This window comes from Stegodyphus dumicola, chromosome 6, assembly GCF_044657685.1.
Source record: "Stegodyphus dumicola isolate Sdum_Otavi_A_Nest chromosome 6, ASM4465768v1".
Lineage (NCBI taxonomy): Eukaryota > Metazoa > Arthropoda > Arachnida > Araneae > Eresidae > Stegodyphus > Stegodyphus dumicola.
In genome coordinates, this window is record NC_140773.1 from 40,871,489 (window position 1) to 40,894,939 (window position 23,451).

Here is a 23,451-nt window from a genome sequence, read left to right on the forward strand (position 1 = left end):
TAACAGGACCGGACCCACTTCTAAAACCATCGTTTGTACAGTGGTCTGTCCATTCCAACACGGCAGGGGAAGTACGGAAATTTTGTATTGCTATTCCCAGGAATGATGTATATACAGGAATGGTGTATTTAACTAAAAAAAAATAGAAGAGCGAATGTCTCAGATATCTGCATTGGGAAACCACACTGCCTAGGTCAGAAGCTTGTCTGTCAGAGTACTGTCTTTAAAAAGAATCTTCTTTTGTCTTTTCTTCGTCTCTTAGCGCCATTCGACTCTAAATATGATTCACTGATCCTCAGTTTCACTCAAAATTCGTCCTATATAATTTGGTGTTTTCTATTTTTTAAAACGTTTCTAAAATGAGACATCGCATTATCATTGGAAATATTATGCTGCAGCTTGCTACTCTTAGAAAGATGATATCGTTACATGAAATATTGCTTCTCACCCCATTTTGGAATAATTTTGAAGATCAGAGGAATTAGGTTAATCCTTTCTTCGATCCCATTCCTCTGAAGACACTTCCTGGTACAGTTGCCGCTTGTTGATGCTTCTGAATATCTTTCAGTTCTTTCTTCTTGAATTAGTTTTTATGGTCCAGTAGTAACTCTTCCACCTTTTCATGTTTAACTTCCAAGCTCATGGTTTTGTCTAGAGACACAGACACTGTATGACAGATAACAAAATGTCTTCCACTTAAAAGCTTTCAAACTTTCAAATCTCTGCCCGCAATACATTCTGGCCATTCTGCAGTACGTTTCTGTAAGTAACTTGCCACCAGATTTTGGTAGTGAAAGTTCGGTAATATTATTTGTTCGAGATGAGAGTATTTCGTGATTCGAGTTTCTGCTGGATTTTGGAGTTGAAGAAAGAAAGTAAATAAGGAGTAAATGAATGAAAGGAAGATGCTATTAGTTCAATGAATCAGAGAATAATGTCCCTAAAAATGATTTGAAATAAATTTAGAAAAAATAAAAGTGATTTTGGTTAAGAAACTGGTCATTTTGAAAGTCAAGAGTCATTTTGAAGTCAAGAAATTGGCCAAATTTGGTTATCATATTTTAATCACTATCGAAAACTTTTAGGAGAAATCTAAAGATTAGAAAATACTGTTCTAGAGCCGAGCCGATTCCTACTGTTCTACTCTAGATTAATTTCTAGTTCATTTTCCTTGTCACACAATTACATTTTCTTTATATTGCAAAATAACATATTGTATATTTGTATGAAACAGGTTTTGAAATGATATCGCGCTCTAATCAATGATACTCTGGTTCTAAAGCATTCGGTCTGACGCATCGCTACCAAAAAGAAGCTGCAGGCAATATTCAACCCTTCCACACTAGCGGAACTGTGAGCCCAAGCAGTGCGTGAATTTAGCGGCTCCGCTAAAGGAATAAAAAGGCATTTATTCTTTTGAGATAAAATTTAGTATGTATGCGTTTGGTTGCCAATAAACAATCTAAGCGGTAATGTCATTCAAAATTTAAGGAGTGAAATATTCTCTCAGTTCCATTAAACAACCGGCAACCGGATCCTTCAGTTTCCTTGCTTTTCTTAGGATCAAAATTCTGCTAATGTAAATCAGCTTTTACGTACGCTTCTGAGCAAATAAAGAGCAATTCAGAAACCTTTGTCAATGCTTTAGAGTGGCTCTAGGACAAAACATTTCTAAACAATTATTATGTATTTCTGAGAAACCACGTTCTTAACAGACCAGATACACAAAAAATACGAAATGCTAAAAAGAAAAATTTCGCAAATAACATGTTTGCAGCTTTTGAAGATTTTATAAAGATTATTCAAGAAATAAATAAAATTTTCAGTGACTATTCTATATTCGATGTAATTAGAACAATTAGTGGTTGAGGTTCGTGCTTTCCCCACTTCTACTGACAAATGTGCTATTTAACATTCTGGAGGACATATTTAGCGGAAACTTTATGTGGTGTAAATGGAAACTAATATACTAAGTGTGATACTGTGCTTAGATTTTAATATTTTCTATCTGTATTTATTTTTAGTCTGTGGTAACATTGGTAGCTTTGTATTTACTCGTAGCTTAAGTATTTGTTGTGAATATTATTATATTTCTTTAACTTCAGAACATTTGTAATTACTCTTAGGATCTTCAGTTTTATGTGGCCTTGATAATACCTTTAGTTATGAGCATCGTTCAGCCTTTAGTTATGAGCATCAAAAGTGAATGTTCTTCGATGGCGATAAGGTCGGTACACGTAAGAACTCCCGTGTTGCGCTACTCAGGAAGGAAACACGCCAGCAGTTGAATCATTTCAGAGTTCGCGATTGATGTAGAAATTCTAATTTAGTTCTTCTTCCAAGACCATGTTCCGACCTCAGAGATATGGTCAATGTTCAGTACTATGTCATCATTAGTAATGTGGATATGGAGAAGCCTTCCAATAGCAGACAATAAAGGTTCGTAACAATGCTCCCATATATACATAGCCAGTGCTAGGCTTTCTGCCGCCCGGTGCAACCACTGTGGCTCCTAAATTCTGTCCCCCTCCTTTTTAAATTCTAAAAATTTTACCAACCCTGTATGCACGTCGTAAAAGTCAAGATCTCCCGCAGAGCAAATATGAAATATTTTCAATCTGTTAGGAACATCACCAGTTCAAGAGACTAGATGTTCAAAGTAATGTGAGAAATAACGACAAGATAGAGGCTCTTGACTGTTCTGATATGCAGGATACAATTATAATGACTTGAAACGATGAGATTGCAGTGGTCAGAAATATTTAGATTTTAGTCCGAGAATTTATTGAAGAGATAAAAATTCCCTATCAGTAATCTAAAAATATATATCTTCATTTCAAGGAAAAGGTCACTAATTGCTTGGGGAAAGAGAAACATTTGGAAGTAAGAACTGAAGTTAACAACACTTTTTACGAGAGGATATAACGCGAAGCGTGAGTAAACAATCCTTAAGTAGCTTTTCCCTTGACTCTACAGATTTTTAAAGAAGAGAATATCAGGGCAAAGTTAAATAAATGTTTACATCACGTTTGTCGACATGACATGAGTACCCAGTCGATGTGGCATATAATAAATACTCGAATTCTTGAATTTGACTTTAAAAAAAAATATGGATTTTGTCAAAATATGATGAGAAACCTCTTCGAATCTTTAACAAATAAATTTCCGTGTTTGTAATGAATGATAAGGAACTGTGGGTAGCAAAAGTATTATTATTCCTCCTTGATGAGAATATGTCATTATGTAGGCTTCTAGAAGAAGCTCGATAAGAAGTTTCAGGCAGGATTTATGATATTCCTAGTAGTAACACAGATTTCAAAGGACTCTTGGTTGCTATTGCAATGGAAGTGAGAATCGGAAATCGATATTTAATGATTGGCGACAGCCTTGCGGCTTTGAGTCAGCTCATTTTGTAAAATAATGCCAAAGGCTCATTGATGTGAAGGAAAAAGCATAATATCCCGCCTAGTAGGCGAAACTTTTGAGAAAATCATTAGTAACATGTAAGATAAATATGAAAGATAAATGAGCAAACAGATAAGTTTATAATAAGAAAACTCCAGAATAGTATTCAAAAAAGAAATACTTGACTAAAAGACTAAAATGCAAAATTGTCTAAAAATTCAGCTTGACTAAATAGAGTAAAATAATAATTCAGAAGTCAAACAACAAAAATCAGCGTTATATTTACAAAATTTTCACAGGACTAGTTTCGATGGTTTTACCGAACCACCATCTTCAGCTGCAAACCGCAGCTGAAGATGGTGGTTCGGTAAAACCATCGAAACTAGTCCTGTGAAAATTTTGTAAATATAACGCTGATTTTTGTTGTTTGACTTTTGAATTAGTATTTATTCGGCGTGTTATTGTGTCTTAATTAGAGTAAAATAAATAAAAACATCGTTTCAATACAAAAGGTGCGAACAAAGCTCGAACTTGCTATCGGAGGAGCTGTAGCTATCAGTTACCCATTGCGTCGCCACAATAGCGGCATCGAAAAAAGCAGAAACATCTATACGTGCCAGAATCAATACTCCATGACGAGCCATAAAAAACATTACAGGAGCGCTTATAATCTTGAATTACAGAATGATCATATTGTAAGATTCCTTGATTTCAGCGTGATCAGAGGATATCATATCGTGAGAGATAGCTTTTTCTTCTATTGTAGTAACTTTCAGATCTTGATGAATGATGCTATTGCGAACAAACAAAGGAGCGCTGGTAAGAATTTTTAACAATTTATTTTGAAGTATTGAAATGGAAAATATGTCAGTCAGAGTTATCAACATAAATGATTCATCACGTGCTTTGACAAAAGGAGCGTGAACACAATTTGCAAACTGTTTCTGACGAAAGAGCATGAAATTTCTTCTTGCTTTTACGTTGCAAGCATTTGACAAAATTCGTTTAGTTATGAGCATTTCTCGAAGTTTATAAAAGTATTTAATTGCAAGCATAAAATTAACTTTAATCTGTGTTAATTAATACAGTAGCTTAAAGATTTCTTCCCAATTTCTTCGGGAAGGAAATTTAAGGGGTACACATTTTATGTAATACCTATTAGTTTCAAGATTCCCCAAAAAAGAACTTTTATGCGAAAGACAGAGAAACAAGGAATGGAATTACATTTGTTTGTGAACTTTATTACTGCATATGATCTATAACATAACTAGAATATATATCACTGAAATTAAAATATAGGTAGAAAATTAGAATTTTTGTCCATAGCTAAACTAATTTGGTGGTATTGGCTTCTGAGCTGTAGGGTGGTTCTTTTTTGAGAAAATTTGTGTTATAATATGAAGGCAAATTTTTTATAGTTTTGAGTGGATTACTAATAACTGGACGAGATGCATAGATTTGAATCAAGATTTAGTAATTTTATAATTCATGATTTATCGCTCATCATTGAACGAGTAACAATTTTCCTATTAACTTTGCCTGGAATTTAGAATGAGTATTTTACTAATTGTGAGTGATAAGTACTATTAGAAATTAAAAGTGATTTCAGAATTAAAATTTAAAACATTTTGGCAATATGTTCCAGTGAAGCCCGAAATTTATTAAATGGTATACGGAATCAGCTGTGCGGCGCGCACTGCTGAATGACGTCAGGGAAGAACCGTGGTTTGTGGGAGTAAATGAACGACTTTTTGTGTCTTGCCTGTGTTAGTGCTCTTAGTAGTGTCTGTATTGTTTTATTAATTTAAAAATGTGGAGGTAAGTGTTAATTTAGGATATATATCATTCCTAAAAAGGTCAATACTTTAATTGCACAATGAACGGTATATCGTTCAGTGAATTATGTTGCTTGTTTTGTTGTCCTCCGTTTCCTTCTCGCATAGCGGCTAAGCTCGCATTTATTCCTCCAGAGCCAACATATTCCTTCATAGCAGATGAAACTGGAACTAAATTTACCTTACGTTTATCAGATCGTGCAGAATGGCAGTATTCGCAAAGAGAATTGGATGGAATAGAAGTGTTTTTTACAAGAACTCCTCGTGGAAACAGAATTGCATGCATGTTTGTGCGATGTACTCCTGACGCACGGTTTACAATTTTGTTTAGTCACGGAAATGCTGTGGATCTTGGACATTTGAGCAGTTTTTACCTTGGACTAGGATCTAGAATAAATTGTAATATATTCAGTTATGACTATTCTGGATATGGAATTAGTACCGGGAAACCATCAGAAAAGAATTTATACGCTGATGTAGATGCGGCATGGCATGCATTACGTACGCGTTATGGTATAAGTCCAGAAAATATAATTCTTTATGGACAGAGTATTGGTACAGTGCCTTCTGTGGATTTAGCTTCTAGGTACGAAGTTGGAGCCGTTATACTTCACGCACCTTTAATGTCTGGAATACGTGTAGTTTTCCCTAACACAAAGCGAACGTGGTTCTTTGATGCCTTTCCTAGGTAAGTACTAAAGTTTCTTCATACTAACAATATTTGATAAATTTTCAGAATTTATTCGACTCATTTATTGACTTATTGGGGAAAAGCATCTGAAAGAAGTTGCTTGCCAGGAAGGAATTACCTTTATTGTGTGAAGAAAACTAACCAACATTTATTCTACACATAGAAGTAACCCCTAAATCATCATGTATGTAGGTCATAATTCTGACAAAGAAATTTGCATCTAAAGCTAAGCTAATATCTGTCTAAAAGAAAGCTTGCCAAATAAATGTTGAAATGAAAAGTGTTTCTAAACTTTGAGCAAGACACATTTAAAAGTTTTCACTGTATGTTCTTTTATTTGTAACAAGTGAACGATCATAGAAAGTATTACATATGACTTAAGAAAGTTCTAACAATAATTTTTAGTTTAGTTTACCAGGATTTCTTTCCTCAAAATGCACTTGTTATTCACTTGTTGTAGCTTAGAAGGCAGTGAAAAACTTTCAAACTTTTCCTTTTTGAATTTTAATTTATGTGAGGTGTGAAAACATTGTCTGCTTTCAAAATATTTCTTATTCGTGCTTTTATCAAGTAGCAATGTGTGAGTTTTTAGTGTTAAAAATAGGCTGCATTTATTGTTTTTAAAATACCTTTCGGAAGCATAACGAGTTCATACTTCTTCTGAAAAGCATGTACTGTTAACATCTTGCATCCAGATTATCTTCATTTCTTCTCATCCCACCATTAAAACTAGTGTGTACAAGCGATTTTTGTGCCAAAAATCATCGCTACACAAATCTAAAATAACAAGTCAAAGAATTTCACAAACTCAGTATCCATGTACACATCAACCTATTTTCACTTAAAAAAACATCAGAGTTGCACAAACTAGGCCCTTGACTTTGTCCACGTACACATCAAGGCAAATTTTCCGTAACCAGCCCTTAGCTATTTTAAAGCTATAATAAATTAAATGCTGTTGTTGTTGGTTTCATTTCTACTTTGCCCAGTTTGTCTTTATGGCCATGGCAATATTTATAACATATATAATACCTAAAAAAGCTGAACTTTTTGTTATGTTAATAATAATAATTTGCTGCATTGAAGAGATTTTTCAATCTGAATTAACAGAGGAAAATTATGAAGTAGAATTTTCTAAGCAATTTCTTACATACTATAAGTAACTGAGAATAAATAGAATAAAGTTTTATTTTTTCAATTATCTCCCCATAAACGTGTTGTGAAAATATGAACTAATAATGATTTGCGATTTTCAAACTTTATTTTCTTTTACCGTAATGTTCAAAAAAATAAACCCCATAAACGTTTTGCGAAAATATGAACTAATAATGATTTGCGATTTTCAAACTTTATTTTTTAACTCCCAAAACCCCATAAACGTTTTGCGAAAAGAGATTTTCATGATATGGATGTACATGGATATAGTGAAGAGTGTGCGCAATGCAATTTTTGTGCAATTCTGGGATTTTTTTTTAAGTAAAAATAAGTCGACGTGTACATGGTTTAGTGATATTTTAATTAAATGATAGTTATTTTGTGAATTTTATGTTTGTAGGAATTTGGTATACGTTTCAGTTGAAGTAAACGTGCGTGGAAATAATTTAAATATTTGACACTAAGTATTTGTAACCATTTGTAATGTTTGCGGTATGAATTCGTTGGTGACGTTTATAATATAATAGATAATTTAGAGGTTAAAGTTTTTGGATATTTTATTTATTTTATACGCGGAAATGTTCATATTTGGAAAGGGTGTAAACTATTTCGCGATCAGGTAATTTCATATATGTTCTTTTTACCGGGTTTAAAGATTGAGAAAACTGTCATGTATTTTCGTGAAATTTTTCTAATTTATGAGAAAAAAGCAGTGTACATGGATATAGTGAAGAGTGTGCGCAATGCCATTTTTGTGCAATTCTGGGATGTTTTTTTAAGTAAAAATAAGTCGACGTGTACATGGTTTAGTGATATTTTAATTAAATGATAGTTATTTTGTGAATTTTATGTTTGTAGGAATTTGGTGTACGTTTCAGTTGAAGTAAACGTGTATGGAAATAATTTAAATATTTGGCACTAAGTATTTGTAACCATTTTTAATGTTTGCGGTATGAATTCGTTGGTGACGTTTATAATATAATAGATAATTTAGAGGTAAAAGTTTTTGGATATTTTATTTATTTTATACGTGGAAATGTTCATCCTTGGAAAGGGTAGAGTTGGTCGGCAAAAAATCGCCAAGTTACCATAATCCAAAGTTTAACCCAAATTATTTACGCGAGTTTTCGCGCTTTCTTAATATCTCGCTAATATTTTCCCATTTTCTACAACCCTCATTTAGAAACAAACTCAATTTCGATTTACCAAAAAAGTTTGCAACAAAAAAAGAATACGGAATCTTTCGACACTGAGTATACCAATCTCTTGATATATGTTTTTTATTTTTCAAATTCTGTTATAGTATTTTGCAGTAAATCTTCAACTTAAAATTTGATTGTCAAATGGAAAATTGCAACTGAATAAAGGATGTAATGAACTGTTTTTTAACTAAAATGATCGGTCTGAGTCGCATATACCATCAGGCTTTAATCCTGGTATAGAGATTGACTGGGCCCACAAGTGTCTGAGCAGGTGAAGACTGATTGTTCGGTCCAAGGTTCGAATTCCATGAATGGGCTGGCTGCATATGTCGTTTCGTGGTTCTCCTTGTGTGTAACATGTATACAAGCCAGTTTCTCCTAGAAAGTCCTCCACAAAAAGGCATCCCTACCCTTAGGTAGATAGCCCACGATGCTTTGCCATAATTACATAAACCAAACCAATGTTTGGAGCTTCCTTCATTTTCCATGGTAGTAACATGTTGAGCCCTGTTCTTGTCTGCAAGTTGTAATTTCATTGTCAGTGTTGCTGCCATCTTGATAATCCAAATCAGAATAAATAGTAGTGTCTAGATCTCGATAATCACTTAGTTTGGAACTACTTGCATCTCTTAAAAAGCTACGCAACACTCCCGATTGCTTTTGAAGCCGAGTGTGCTTCTCCAACCTCTTCTTTTTTATATTGGCTACCAGATAATCTTTTTCTTCTCTCAGACATTCTAAAACAGAGATTTAATTTGATAAAGTTAATCAAACAATCAAATAGGATATCTTCTAAAGAATGGTAAAAAAGGAGATGCCTTGGATTAAAAAAAATATTATATTGTTGTGATATAATACGAAGCAACCACCCAGAAAGTTGTCCTTTTTAAAATTTCAAAGTTAATAGCAATACATATAGCAAAAAGTAGCACTGAAATCAGTTTAACAGTTCCTGAGAAAATCGGAATTAAACATAAAAAAAAAAAAAAAGTGATCTTTTACGTTTTCACCTTAGGAATTCTGTAATATATAGTGTCTTGAAATTTTTAGCTTAAAATTGATTTGGATTATCTGTATAATGTAGAATTTCCAATTGTCCCCACTGAAAAATCATGGAAAAGTATTGATGAATCTGTACACCTTATCACCAAGAAGTATTTACTTGGCAACCTATGATGTCACTAAAACTACTATTTATGTGGAAAATTACTATTTCACCCCAAAGTATTTACGTAACAACCCACGATGTCACAAAAGAAATATTTATACGGCACAACACAATGCTGCCCAAAAGTATTTATGTGGCAATCCAGGTATGCATGTATTCCCAGATAGAATTTCCATTTCTTCAGACAGTTTCATCAATAAGGCTGCAGATTGTAATCTCTCCCATAAAAACTTTAGCAATTTAGCATCGCAGTGTGTTGCAAATTTCATACCTTTCAATAAAATCTAAGACTTAGCTTTCTTCACGCATTGAGCATAATAATGACTTACGTAACCCCTCCAAGCATTCTGGAGTTTTTCCTGAAATTTCAAAGTTTCCCAAAATGGCATGAATAAACCAAATTTTCTTTAATTCCAAAATGACCCTTTCACTATGAGTATGGGCTTATTTTCTTCCATAATACATTCAACCTGAAATCTGATTTATCAGGATCACATGGAAATTTTCATATGTAACAAATGAGAAAGCCATCCTTTGATACAGAATTTTACATCCACAACGCTTAAAAGGCATTGCTGACCTTTTTTTTTCATCTCGGTTTAGGATTTTGGTGCAATTTTTTCATTACTTTAGTGAAAACAGATTGCTTGCAATGGGGAGAACAACACTGCTAAAGCTGAAAGGTATGTATACCTTGTATCAGAAAAAGAATGTAAAAAATAGGTGGTACTAGATGCATAAAGATACCTAAACAAGTGTTTCTATCCAAAGTTGGCAATTTTGTGGTGGGATTACAGGTAATCAGAAAATATCTATAAACCTTTCATCAAGAGTTAATTTCTGATAAAGTATCGAATAGCAGTTCAATGTTTGAATGGTCACCTGCAGAGCACATTTCTTGTTAAATTTCAGTTAAAATGCATACGTAATGAAAAAGTTTTAAGACTGCGAGAAATTAAGAGTAGGCTTCTGAATAGTATAGATTTATTCATCCATACTGAAAGTGACAGCTGGAGCAGTGATATAGCGAGGGGGAGGCAAGGGGGTCTATAATGCCTTGGGTGCTTCTCACATAGGGGTGCCAAATGGTCTCCAAGACAAACAAGATTTTCTTGAAAATTTCAATTTTGATTTTGATTTCTGGGAAATATATTTTAAATTAATAATTATTTCCTTTCTTGATTTGTCTGATAAAATAAGCATTGCTTGCAGTAAATCAACCAAATATCTCCATGTGTAAAACGTTCGTTCTTTCTTTCTGAACACTTTTATTTTTCTAAAGTAGTGATATAATTTTATTTTTTTTAAAACAAAATGCACATACAACACTGTTTGTTATTTTAAAATCATTACAAATAATACATCTTATTATCTTTTATTACATTATAAATCCTTAAACCTTGTATCATTCTTAATTCGGTGGCCAAACTATAACTATAGACATCTTTGTTATACATTTTACTGTTTAATATCTATTCAACGAATTCTAATATTTAATGAACAGCAGATTCAGATTGTACTCATACTGCTGCTAAACTTTCATGTAATAATGCATCATAACAAAAATACAAGACTGAAGATGGGGGCCCAAGTATATTTCCAAATCCAATCCGTATCTAATAAGTACAGAAAATGCAATAGAAACACTCATTGTTATTCCAGATGTTCTGGAGTTCAGATATATTGCTTATTTAAAATTCAGTAATAATCTTCCAATAATATCGAACAGTAATAATCTTCCAATAATATCGAACTAACTTCCAAGAATAACGAACAGAAATGATTATTCATAGATTCTGCATATTTCAGAATGAATTCAGTCTAAATGCACTAGCAGCATCAGCTAAATGTCAAATACCAAAATCTTGGTTGATATCTGGTTTTAATAATTAAAGGAAAAAGATAAATTGTTTAGCCATAAAAGAAGTGTCCCAAATCATCAAAAATTCTTTACAACTTGGAATGAAACAGAAAGAAGATAATAATAAGAATCAATGAATTATTAGGTGGAATTATACAGTCTGAAAAAAAAAATGGAGGCGAAGTATTTTGCAACGAATAAAATTCTTTTCTGTATGTGGTCATATTGAAAATGAAGTGTTTTAAAATGGTACAAATGTCAGAAACCTATTATTTGTACTTGAACATCTACCTTAGTTTGATTTACTACTAGCAGATCTTTAAAATGGCATGAAAATGCCAAGAACTGTCTTGTACTTATCACCACAAATTCAAAACGAATTTATTCATCTTCTAGCATCCACAGTTTAAAATCAACTAATAATAGTGAAAAAATAATTGACATCAAAAGAAATAAATATTATTGACTTTAATTTGTTTTGATGTCTGATATTTATAATTGAGAACAAATGTCACAAGTCTTTAGATATGTAGATCTAAAGACTAGTCTTTAGATATGTAGATCTTTTCTGTTGTCATTTTGCCAACAGAAAAGTTACTATCACAGAGTTATTTTTGGGAGCTTTATATTACTTTTCATGCCAAAAATGCAGCCTTAATTGAAAATTCAATTAAGGCTGCATCAATTTTAGAAAAATTCAATGAGATTTCATTAGCATCGTGTAATAACATGTTTTGGAATCTAATCATTGTAACATGTTTTGGAATAATTGAAATCATAAATATCTTTTTCTCATGTTCAGCATTACAATGGGAATAACAAGTGCTTTAAAGAAAACTATTAAGCATGAATCTGAAACACGATGGAGTGCAAGCAGTTCGCAATATTGTCGATGGGCTGGAAGAATTAATAGAACTCTTAGAAAAATTAGCGGAAGATAGTACTATCATAAGTGATGTAAAGCTACAATTATATTGCAAAATACACTGAATTTTAATTTCATAACTTTAGTCCATTTATGGCATGAAATTTTGAGGAAAATTGATCATGTGCAGCTCAGATTATGAAATCCTAAAATGATTTTCTTCTTCAATGGCCAGACATCCCAAGATGGGCCCTTCGATTCAGTCTAAATGCACTAGCATTCGATTCCTCAGAATCGAATTCCAAACCCTTCTATCCCTGGCCATGGACATCCAATTGGTAATTTTTAAAATTCTTAAATCTGTTTTCAAACAGTCGAGCCACCTAAGTTTAGGTCTCCCTCTTTTTTGGGTGCCAAATGGTCTGGCCGAGAAGATCGTTTTAGTTACTCGATTTTCATCCATTCTGCACAGGTGTCTTGCCCATTTAATTCTCTGAATCCTTATACTATATTTACTCACATATTTTTCTCCAGTTTAAATTCCATTGAATGTGGTTACAGTAAGAGCATAAATTAAAAGCATTCGTGGATACATTGTCAGTAGCTATTGCAATACTATTTATTTAAAAGAAACCCACATTCCAATCAGAATGCATAATATTAGCATTACAGTATATGATAAGATATCTTCATTTCTATTTCTCTGCATTTTGAATTTTATTTTTGCTGTTGTCCACCCTACTCTCTGTAGCCATACACATACCTAAAGTCATTGAATGTTGCTGGAGCTGCTGTATGTATTGTCTTATACAGTTTATAAAGTGGAAGCTTTGATGTGACCTTGCAGGTAGTTTATGAGGTGTTGTCTTTGCTAACAGCCACTGTGTGCACAAATTGATTTTAAAATGTAGTGGAAATGAGTTATTCAGTCACTCAAGGAAGGTGAAAATTACATCAGTTATTAGAAAATTGGTAAAAGTTTACAATTGGGTGCCTCTTGGTTTTTGACGATTCTTTTTTTTGACGTCAAGAAGGCACAATTTCAAGATGGCCACTACACAAAACCAAAATAAAAAGTCAAAGAATTGCAAAAACTCTGTGTCCATGTACACATCGATCTGTTTTCACTTAAAAAAAACATCCCAGAATTGTACAAACTAGGCATTGCGCACTGCCTTAAATTTGTCCATGTACACATCAATCTGTTTTCATTTTTAAAAAAAAATCAGGAAGCTAAAAGACAGTTAAAAACTATCGTGGTAAAAAGAAATGAGATTTCATCGCCAAAATTAAACAAAAAATTTTCGCTAATCGAAGGGGCACACAATTCTACACTAGAGCTAAAAAATTTTCAGAACCTTGCACTTAGAGGGGAATGCACAGGTCAATAATGTACATCAAGCTATTAAAGCACAACATGTTATTTTTTAATACAGCATATAAATGAGAAATTTAATAGATCAGGATTGAAAATATTCATTTCTTGAAAACAATCAAAAAATGATAGATTTACGCATTTTGGTCCTTTTTTGATATAGCAGTGAATTATGTCATCAAAATACAATTAGTAACCAGTTATCTTCGTACAACTAATTTTATAATGATTTCTCCTTCCCACCCAAAAAATGATGATTTTAGAATAACTTATCTATATGAATAAATTCTTTTCAGAGCTATAAAACTAAAAGGTGCATTTCATGGCTACAAATGAAGGAAAATTAATATTTTAGTATGATTCAAATTTTATATTTTTAATCATTTATACGCATGATCACTTGTACATTAAATTAATTTCAGACTTATTAAAATAAATTATACATTGTACTGATTCAAATATAGTTGTGCAGTTGTTTACTATGAAACATTTTACTTTTTTAAATTGGGGGGGGGGGACTGCTTACAAATTAGAAAATATAAACCAAATGTAAACAAGCTGTAACCTGCTGAAATGCAGTAACCTAATTACTGGTTTTATTTGGCACTTGCGTGCTTGAACGCATACACACATGCATTATTCAACTTGATAGTTTAAGTCTTGAAACATATTATCTGGAATATAGGGGCATTATTGTAGTCTTGCTGAGTAGAAATGAGGAATTTCAGCACTGTTATTGCTATTAATTTCTTTTTTAATTCCATTTTAAATTTTGCTTAAGCTGTATGCTATGTTTATTTAATTTCAAGGTCGGAGATAGAAAATGTATAATGACTTAAAATCTGAATCAAAACTGCGTTTGATCTTAAGAAGAAAGTGTATAGTGACTTGAAATCTGAGTGAAAACTACAGTTGATCATAAGATCAATAAATCAATCCAATAAATAAAAAATAAAATATGGCTTGAGGTTTAGGAAACTATAGTTTTAAAAATTTCATTTATGTAATTTCATTTGAAATAATTTTAATAATTTAATAATTTGTAAATAATTTTAATGTGTCATTTCATTTTAAATATTCAAACATAGAAAATTTTATTGATAAAATATGCACAGAATACACAAATTTGAGGGCAAAAGACACTTAGGCAATATTCAGATTTGATATTATTTCTGCAGTGGAGCTGGAAAGATTGTGAACAAATAAAATCTGGAATGATCTGAGGTATAATGGAAAGAGTAAGTAAAGTGCAGCTAGGTAGTCTTTCATATTTTAATTGATATAAAATCAATTTCTGAAAGCTAATAAATTAGATTTTTCCTGAGAAATGTGTGTTTGGGGGGGGGAAGCAAGTATCCAAAATTATCATGAATGTCCAGTAAAAAAATGATCATGATAAATGAAGACTGAAGTAAAATAAAATAAAATGAAGCCACTAAAAATATTCTTACATAAAAAATATATCCATATGTAAAGCATCTGTAAAAATATTGGGTTCCGTGTCCTCGCCAAATCAAATAGCACCTACAATCACTTTGGAGGCTAAATCTGGACTTGCCCATAAAGAGAACATTCCCGCACTGATCAGTTGTCCAGTAAATATGTTAACATGCCCGCCTCAAACACTCCCTTCTGTAATGTGGTGTGCAAATGGCTTGGTCGCTTTGCATAGATTTCTTTCGTGAAGCCCTCTATGCACAGTTGACGTTGACATCAACCTTCTGGTGGCTGTAGCAAGAAATCTGAGTTGAGTAGGAGATGCGGTTCTATTCCTTTATGCACGTAATGACAAATATCAGTCATTGATGTTTGTCGTAATGGTTGGCTTTCTGTGTCTGAACCTCTTGGATGCCAAATGTGTGATTAAAAATTGTTACCAGCCCATGAACCACAGAAAGATTCGCATTTAGCTATCTGGCTACTTCTGTCTGACTTTTTCCTTTCTGTAGTATTCTAATAGCTCTACACCATAGTTCTTTTGTCAAATGATGCCTGGAGGTCATTGTTACAAATTGCTATCCCATATTTCATATCACAGTGAAATTTATAGGCTTTTCTCTCAAACATTCAATTTTATGCTCCTTGCAGATGTCACATTCTGATTGCAGTGCCACTAATTTGCATACTGCAATGTTACTCAACTCTTATTTGACAATATATTAAAATGTTACATGGATTAGCTTATTTTTAGAAGAGTTATGCAATTTTTGGAAATCAGTGTAATTAATTCTATATTCTGTTAAGCTGCCTTTCCAAAAAAAAAAAAAGTTAATACATATTTTGAAAGAAGTACACCTAAACTGTAGAAAGGGGCAAAAAAAACCTTCACTGTTCATGAAAGTATTTTAACCTCTTCGTCGTCTGCAACGCATCTAGCGCGTTCAAGTGAAACTACCACAGAGCAGCTGTAACGCGCCTCAAGCGTTCTTCTACAGTGAGAGAAGGCTTCGACGTCTACTCAGCAAAATACATACACGCTACGAAAGTTATACATTACACGCTATGAAAAACAGATGGCCGCTGGGGGAAAATTTTCATACTATTTCATTAACTAGTGAAAATTAGCAGAGCTCATGCCAATATTGTACCAAACATTTTTGTGGAATTTTGAAGGGACTAATGCCTTTTCAGTTAATAATCAATTGGTATTTGAGCTGCTGCTTTTTTGTACTTCATAAAAAGGCATTAATCAGTTTTTACTATTTTGTTAGATCTTCTGATTTTATGAGAAGCTGCATGTTGCTATGAGTGTAAACTTCCTGCAGGTAATTGTTATAATCTGTTACTGTTTTGTTGGCCATGTTGTGTCCTTTGATACACACCTTTTTTTTTTATGCCAAGTTGCCATAACTTCGAAAATAATCCAATGCTTGCAGTTCTGTTCACTCGGGGTTACATCAGACAAAACTGCTGCTGTTGAGTACATTGTTATGACACATTTATTCATAATTGGCACTAAATTAAGCTGCTTGGCAATAGTTTCACAGTCCATGGGGTAATACATAAGTACCACTGTAATGAACATTAACTTGTATTACAAGTAGTGTTAAGTTGATAATAGACCAACAAATTAAACTTTCATTTGTGTAATGAAACATGTCTGTAAGAAACAAACTGAGTATTGAGTAATGTAGTGTAGCTAAAGATGGGGACCATTTAGATAGTTAAAGTCTGATGGTCTTCAATTTTGATTGTACTTATATTTAGATATTGCATAAATTTGTAACTCGTAAAAATATTCTGTTGAATGTACTTATTTTTTTGGACGAAAAAATATGTCTTCAAATATGAGTTGTAATTATTAGTAAAAAAGATACAGGTGTAAGTATGTTAAGTTTTAGAATCCAGTGAGAGTAAGAAAATTTTAATTTTATTTCAGTCTGTTAAAGTAACCGGTTGACTTAACCCTCTCAGCGTTAAGGCTGGAAAATTCCGTACAGAAGGATTCATTATACATGAAAATTTCTGCTAGCTTTTAATGTATCTGATTTCAATTTGGATGTATATTGGAAGAAAAGGAATCAAGGTACAAAATGAAGAGTCATTTTTTAATTAAAATCAAGAAAATATCACTTATTCATGACATTTTGAGAAACTTTGAAATTTCAAGGCTAAACCCCAGAGGGTTAATCAGCAAACCACTATAATGTTGTTTGTGGTTAAAGATTTAAAAGAAATGTTTCAAAATTAAGAGTTATATATATGTAATGTTTTCAGTTATTCCAACACATCGTGGGTGAATGGTGAGGCTATAATTATATCTTACATATATATATATATATATATTGTTTATTGATATAAAGCATTTTATTGAATAGTACTTGAAATTAAATACGTAAGTATCATGTGTTTAGTTTTCGCAGTAATTTTGAAGGGATTACCATTATGCCTCTGTATATGCTGGTTCAGTATCTGCAATTTATTATGCTGAAATTTTTTTTGAAAATTAAAGAAATAGATTAAGATGCATGCTGTGCTTTCATTATAGTCCTGACTATCTGCGTAAGTTTCACAGTTTGGACCTAATATTTCAATATTTTGATATAAAAGCAATTTTTTATATTCTACCTTCCCTTTAAACCATGGACGGGCAAATAAGGTCTTTTTTAGTGCATCATATGAGCAGGACTGTTGCAGGTTGCAGTAGTCTTTGTGTAACAATCTTTTGCAGTCTCACTGCCTTGATGCTATGGGGAAAAAACACTTCTGACTGATAGAAATTAAAATATATATATATATATATATAACTTGAATACCATTTTATGGATTTGATTTCATATTTTTTAGTCTAAATAAGCTCCAGAGGGTGAACACTGGTTCATGACAACCCTGTATGTGGTCAACCAATGAAATACAAAATGTACACATAAATTTCAAGGAACATGAAGCAAATAAAGGGCATCATTAATGAATCACACATTGTAATAAATTTACAATTTTGCATGTATTTTTATTTCAAATTCAGTAGCAAAGAAATGAAAAGGTCATTGTGTAGAATTTCATGGATTAAGCAAATAAAAAGGTCGCATTTGGCAGCGTGGGCCAGCTTTTGGCCACACATGCTTTGAACTATATGATAATACATATATGGCCATGGTGGCAAACTAGTGACCTGTGGTTAAGTTTATAAAATTTATAACTATTGACCAAATTTCCAAACTTGTGGATATTTTTATGCTTTTAACCATCTTAAGACTAACTTCACACAAAGGATTAATTGAAATTAATACCATGAGGTTCATGAAACAAGTATTGTTTAGCATTCCAAGACATATACCTAAATATTTATTAAATATAATATGGTACTTGTTGGCTATCTGTTATCTGTCAATACATCATCAGAAATATACTGTGACTGTGGTTCTTACAAGCATTTGCAGTCCTAGGAACTGTTCCAGGTTCTTCTACAAAGATGAGCTTTTTTCCCACAACATTCTTGTTGTCTCTTTCTTTGCCTCCTTTTTTTTTTTCCTCAGGAGATGCTAATGGAGATTAAAAATGGCCACCATTTTTAATGTGAAATTTGATTCCGAGATTGGCATCCAGGTGCAAACAATGAAATGCATATGAGAGTAAAGGAATAAGTGACAGTGTGATATAGCTTGTTATTACTTGTCTTACTTACCAGAGTTCATATGAATGAAGAGAGCAATCCATGTGATGTCGTTTTAAGTGTGACTACAACACCTATCAGAAATTAAAAGGTACCACCAAACTTTTCATGGTATATAGATGATTAAAGAACAGTACATATATTGTGCAGTTTGCAGCCCCAAGGTGTAATTTAAACTGAACATCATTGCCACATAGTGCCATGTTTTTTTCAGTTTCAAGGATAGTTTAAAATCTCAGAATTATTTTATATCTGTAATTAATGAAAGAAAGTACTGTAAATATACAAAACAGCATGTTATATGCTTTATCATAATTTCACTATTAGTGGCATCTTATTGTTTGTAGTTTATGAACATTTATGTAGTTAGACACACGTTGTAAGTAGTGTTTGCTATTATATTTGGTAAATCTTGCAACGTATTAACTGCAGATGCAGAGGCACTACTGTATGTGATTAAAAAATATTAAAATATTGTAGATTAATGAAAAATCATTTTTCTTCCTAGCATTGATAAAGTACCAAAAGTTACCTCTCCTGTACTTGTGATTCATGGGACTGAAGATGATGTGATTGATTTTTCCCATGGTTTGGCTATTTATGAAAATTGCCCTAGAGCCGTAGAGCCTCTTTGGATTGAAGGGGCAGGCCATAATGATGTAGAACTTTATGGACAGTACATTGAGAGACTTAAACAGTTTATATCCATGGAATTAGTGAATTGACTCCTAAAGTTTTACTAGGATATCAAGATTCTGAAGTATTTAAGAATGCCAAGTGCTATGTTTTTATATTTAAAAAGATCATGTTTCACAGATAATTTATATTAAGATGGAAACAAAAGAACTAATAGTCACTTTCAATAGTAAATTATTTTTTAAAAGTGTTTTGCTATATAACTTTCTTATTTATGTGCTGTATAGTCATTTAAGAATTATTTGATTTGTTTGTTTGATGAAATACAGGTGGAACTTGAAGAGAGTTTAAATATTTTGGTCACAATTAAATGTTCCACCATTCTGTTTAAACGATTAGACAGATTTCTTTTCATAAATTAAAATGAACTGTGATTCTTTGTATTCCATAACATATTTGTACCAGTTTTCATCTTATACTCATTAAAATTACATTTTCATAATGTCATCGATTGCTCACAAAGCATGAATATTAAGTTTTTCATTATTTTTTTACTGTATGACAAAAATCAAAGATTATAAAAATCTGCATCCTGACTGTCGTAAGTCATGTTAGCTAGTCTTCAATTCACAAGACCTAAAACTCGGTTGAAAGAAATTTAGCCAAGAAATAATAATGCTTATTTCTTAAATTATATATTTATATGAAGGTAAATGTAAACTGTTGCTTTATATATTTAAAATGTAATATATGTTTTCATGTTTTATATTAATAGCTTTAAATATTTTGTTTAAAATTGTTTTTTTGTTAACCATTTTTATAAAGCTTTAAAGAAAACTGGGTTTAATTAAGAAATACTATTCTTTTGAATACTTGTTCAAAATATATGGTTATAAAGAGGCACATCATATATTTACAGTATGCTCATTTATAACTGTTTTTCTATTCAAAGCAATATAAATTTCGAAATGTCATTTATCACGTTCGTGGAATAGTAAATTTGCTCTTGAAATTGGCTTTCAAGATGTTCTAAATATGTATTACCACATTTACTCATACCTCTCTTTACCTACTAATTTTAAACTATAAACCAGAAAGGGAGAAGTACATACTATTTCTAAAGATATAATTTAAAAGACTTGACAATTTCAGTTATATTCCTTACACTTAAACGAAATATTTTCCTATTTATGAATATATTTTATATTTTTACCATAAATCAGGAGTTTCTAAATCATATGCAAAAAATATTATAAGAAAAAAATAAAGGTATGTAGGCTGCTGATTGTTGGCAGGTCTAAATACCAAAATGAGCAGGAAGGGGGAACATATGAGTAAATATGATAATTATAATAAGTTAGTTTCTCCTTCTGATCCTGAATTAATCCTGGGAATTTTACTTTTCAATTTATAATTTCTAAAGTATAAAAATACATTTTTAATGTTAAAACAATGTAAGATTATCATTTTTTCTTCTCATGATTAAAAAAAAATACAGATAAACGGTCACACATAGAAATCATAAGTAAGTAGTCTTATATTTTATGAGTCTGAATGAATTTTTAAATCATCTTTAAGTATTTCAGTTTGTTTGCATTGTGATAAGTATGCAGCTATTATTAAAAATCCTCTTCCATTACAGTAAATGTAATTTACATCAAAAGTTATGTCCAAGTTTTCACTATAGTGATATATTATGTTTTACACTACTTTACATAAAATGTCTTAAAAGTGAAATGGTTTATTATATCAGTGATGTCTTTATTGTATTTTAACTAACAAAAGCAGTTTGATAATATATAGCAGGGTTATAATTCTGTAGATTCTATTTTTAAACTAAAATGTCATATATATCTAAATATAAAAAATAGTTTTATTTTGAAGTACATTTATTATATTGTCTTTAATGATAGAACCAGTGGTATGCATCGCATTCCAGCTCAAATAAATATTTGAAATGCACTTTTTCAAATTTAAGACCTTGAAACTTGTGATTAAAAGGTGATATATTTGAAAATGTACCATGTGTAACTTAAGAACTGAAGTGCACTAATACCCATTCCACGTTCCTCGTATTGATTGTAAGTGCATATTCCATGTGAATTTCTTCAGTTTCTATCTGTATACATTTTTGCTAACAAAAAAGTGCTATTAAACATTTTTTACAATGTTTTCTATGCTTCACTACTTTTAATTGAATAGAATGTATTCAAAATACCAGTGAAAATAATTTCATAAAAATCCTGAAAAAAGGGAAAGATATAGTCATCCCATGGTTTATACACATAAGTCTTTAAAATTTCCTTTTCAGGTAAGCATTTGTTAATTTAACCCTTTGAGTGGCACAGCTTTTTAGATCTGCTCATGAGGACCTGTATTTAAACAGCATTTATTAATTTAATTTGTATGTTTACAAAATTTGTCTCTGTTTTCATAAACTTCCATTTATTAAGATGATATTTTACATTATTAAAGAAAGTAAAATTATAAGCTACTATGACAGTGACAAAAAAATCTCACGAGAAGATAAAAGCATTCATGCTACTCAGGTGGTTAATATGGAATCTTTATTTTAAACGTGGCATCACTAGTTAAATATGAGAAACCAAATTATTAATTTTGTCAATTATTGTGTTAATAACTATTATCTTGTTTTGTAATATATTTTGCTTTATAATTTTCTTTAATTATTTAAAAATAATTCTAAGCATTTAGATTATTAAAATGCATAAAATAATTGTAAAAAACAAAATAGGTAATTCTTATATGCAAGAGCGACATTTCACGTGTGTTCTAAAAATAGTTCATTTAGCTAATGAATGTGCTGAATAAATTCAGCTGTTTTGCGAAATAGATCGATCAACTATGTTGTTTGAGGATGTACTTAAATACAAACAGCTATATTATAGTTGTACTTAGTAAAATCTGCTTTGTTGGATTTAAAATATTTTAGAAAAGTATATTATAGTTGAATGCTTCGAGAGTCAAATGAAATATATTTTTCAGAAGATTTTTTTTTAAATTAAAATTCATTTTATGCAGAATAGTAGCTGAAGTTTTCAGTGCCCAGACCATCCCTTTTCTGTTTGCCAAGAATAGAAAGCATTTCTAGAATTTTATAATATCAATTTGGCATCTCCTGGATACTATGCCTGGGCACAGTGTGTAAAGTTTTAATAAGGTTGGCATGGGAAACTTTTCAGGTATTCGAGTTCATTTCGATTTGCTCTTATATTAGTTTCCTAGCTAACATGTTGTATAAATTGGACATCTCTAATCAAAAGTGCTTTATGAAACCTGTCAGGTGCTATAATGCCCCAAAAGAAGTTGTATGTTTGACCTCATGTAATGAATTGCAAACATTCTCAAGGAAAAGAGATTCACATTTCAATTATGTATGTTTTAGTTAGATCAAACAGGTTTATCACATGAATATTTGAGATTACAGTTTTGCTTTCTGAATGTTTAATTTGCATTATTAAAAATCATTGTATAAAATTAATGCTATTTTTGTAAGCTGATATATGTATGCGAAAAAGATTTTGTGAAATATAATGCAATAACATGCATAAATCCAGAATATGAAACATTCTCGTCTCGAGCCTTTTTGGCAAGGGATACTCTATCTGTAAAACAAAATTATAAATGTGTGCCATTTTGGAAAGAAGTAAAAGTTTGTAATGGCTAACATACTTAAAGTATGTTTGAAGTTAAGACATGCCTGAATGTTGGGTAATATGCTTTTGTAATTGTCTCTGTTGAAAAACTTGTTGTATTTAATTTTATGAAATTGAGAATACATTTATGAATCAAGGGATGACTATAGAAAACTGATAAATATCTTATTTAAGAAAATGTACAATAAAGAGAAAATGACTTTCTTTGTTTTTTTATCAGTGTATCATATTGAAAATTATTGTAATTTATTTGAAGAAACTTAAACTTTTGGTTATTAATTTTATGTTTCGTTGTACTTGTATTTAAGATTACTGTTAAGCAAATTAGAAATCTGCTTCGGTGCAAATTTGACATGTATGTTTTTGGAATAAATTTTTTTATGACGTTTTGTATCATAATGGTCATTGTGCATTTATTTATAACAGTTACAAGATGAAATACACTTTTAAATGCCACAGAAATACCAC

At 31.4% G+C, this 23,451-nt stretch overlaps 1 protein-coding gene across 1 annotated transcript; it reads left to right on the top strand.

The window, feature by feature from the left end:
• Positions 1-5,088: 5,088 nt before the first annotated feature.
• Positions 5,089-23,376, top strand: LOC118182490 (alpha/beta hydrolase domain-containing protein 17B-like). Its single transcript, XM_035351840.2, has 2 exons — positions 5,089-5,928; positions 19,179-23,376. Exons 1-2 carry the CDS (start codon positions 5,282-5,284, stop codon positions 19,393-19,395), a joined length of 864 nt encoding a protein of 287 aa, XP_035207731.1. The 5' UTR covers positions 5,089-5,281; the 3' UTR covers positions 19,396-23,376.
• Positions 23,377-23,451: the final 75 nt, after the last annotated feature.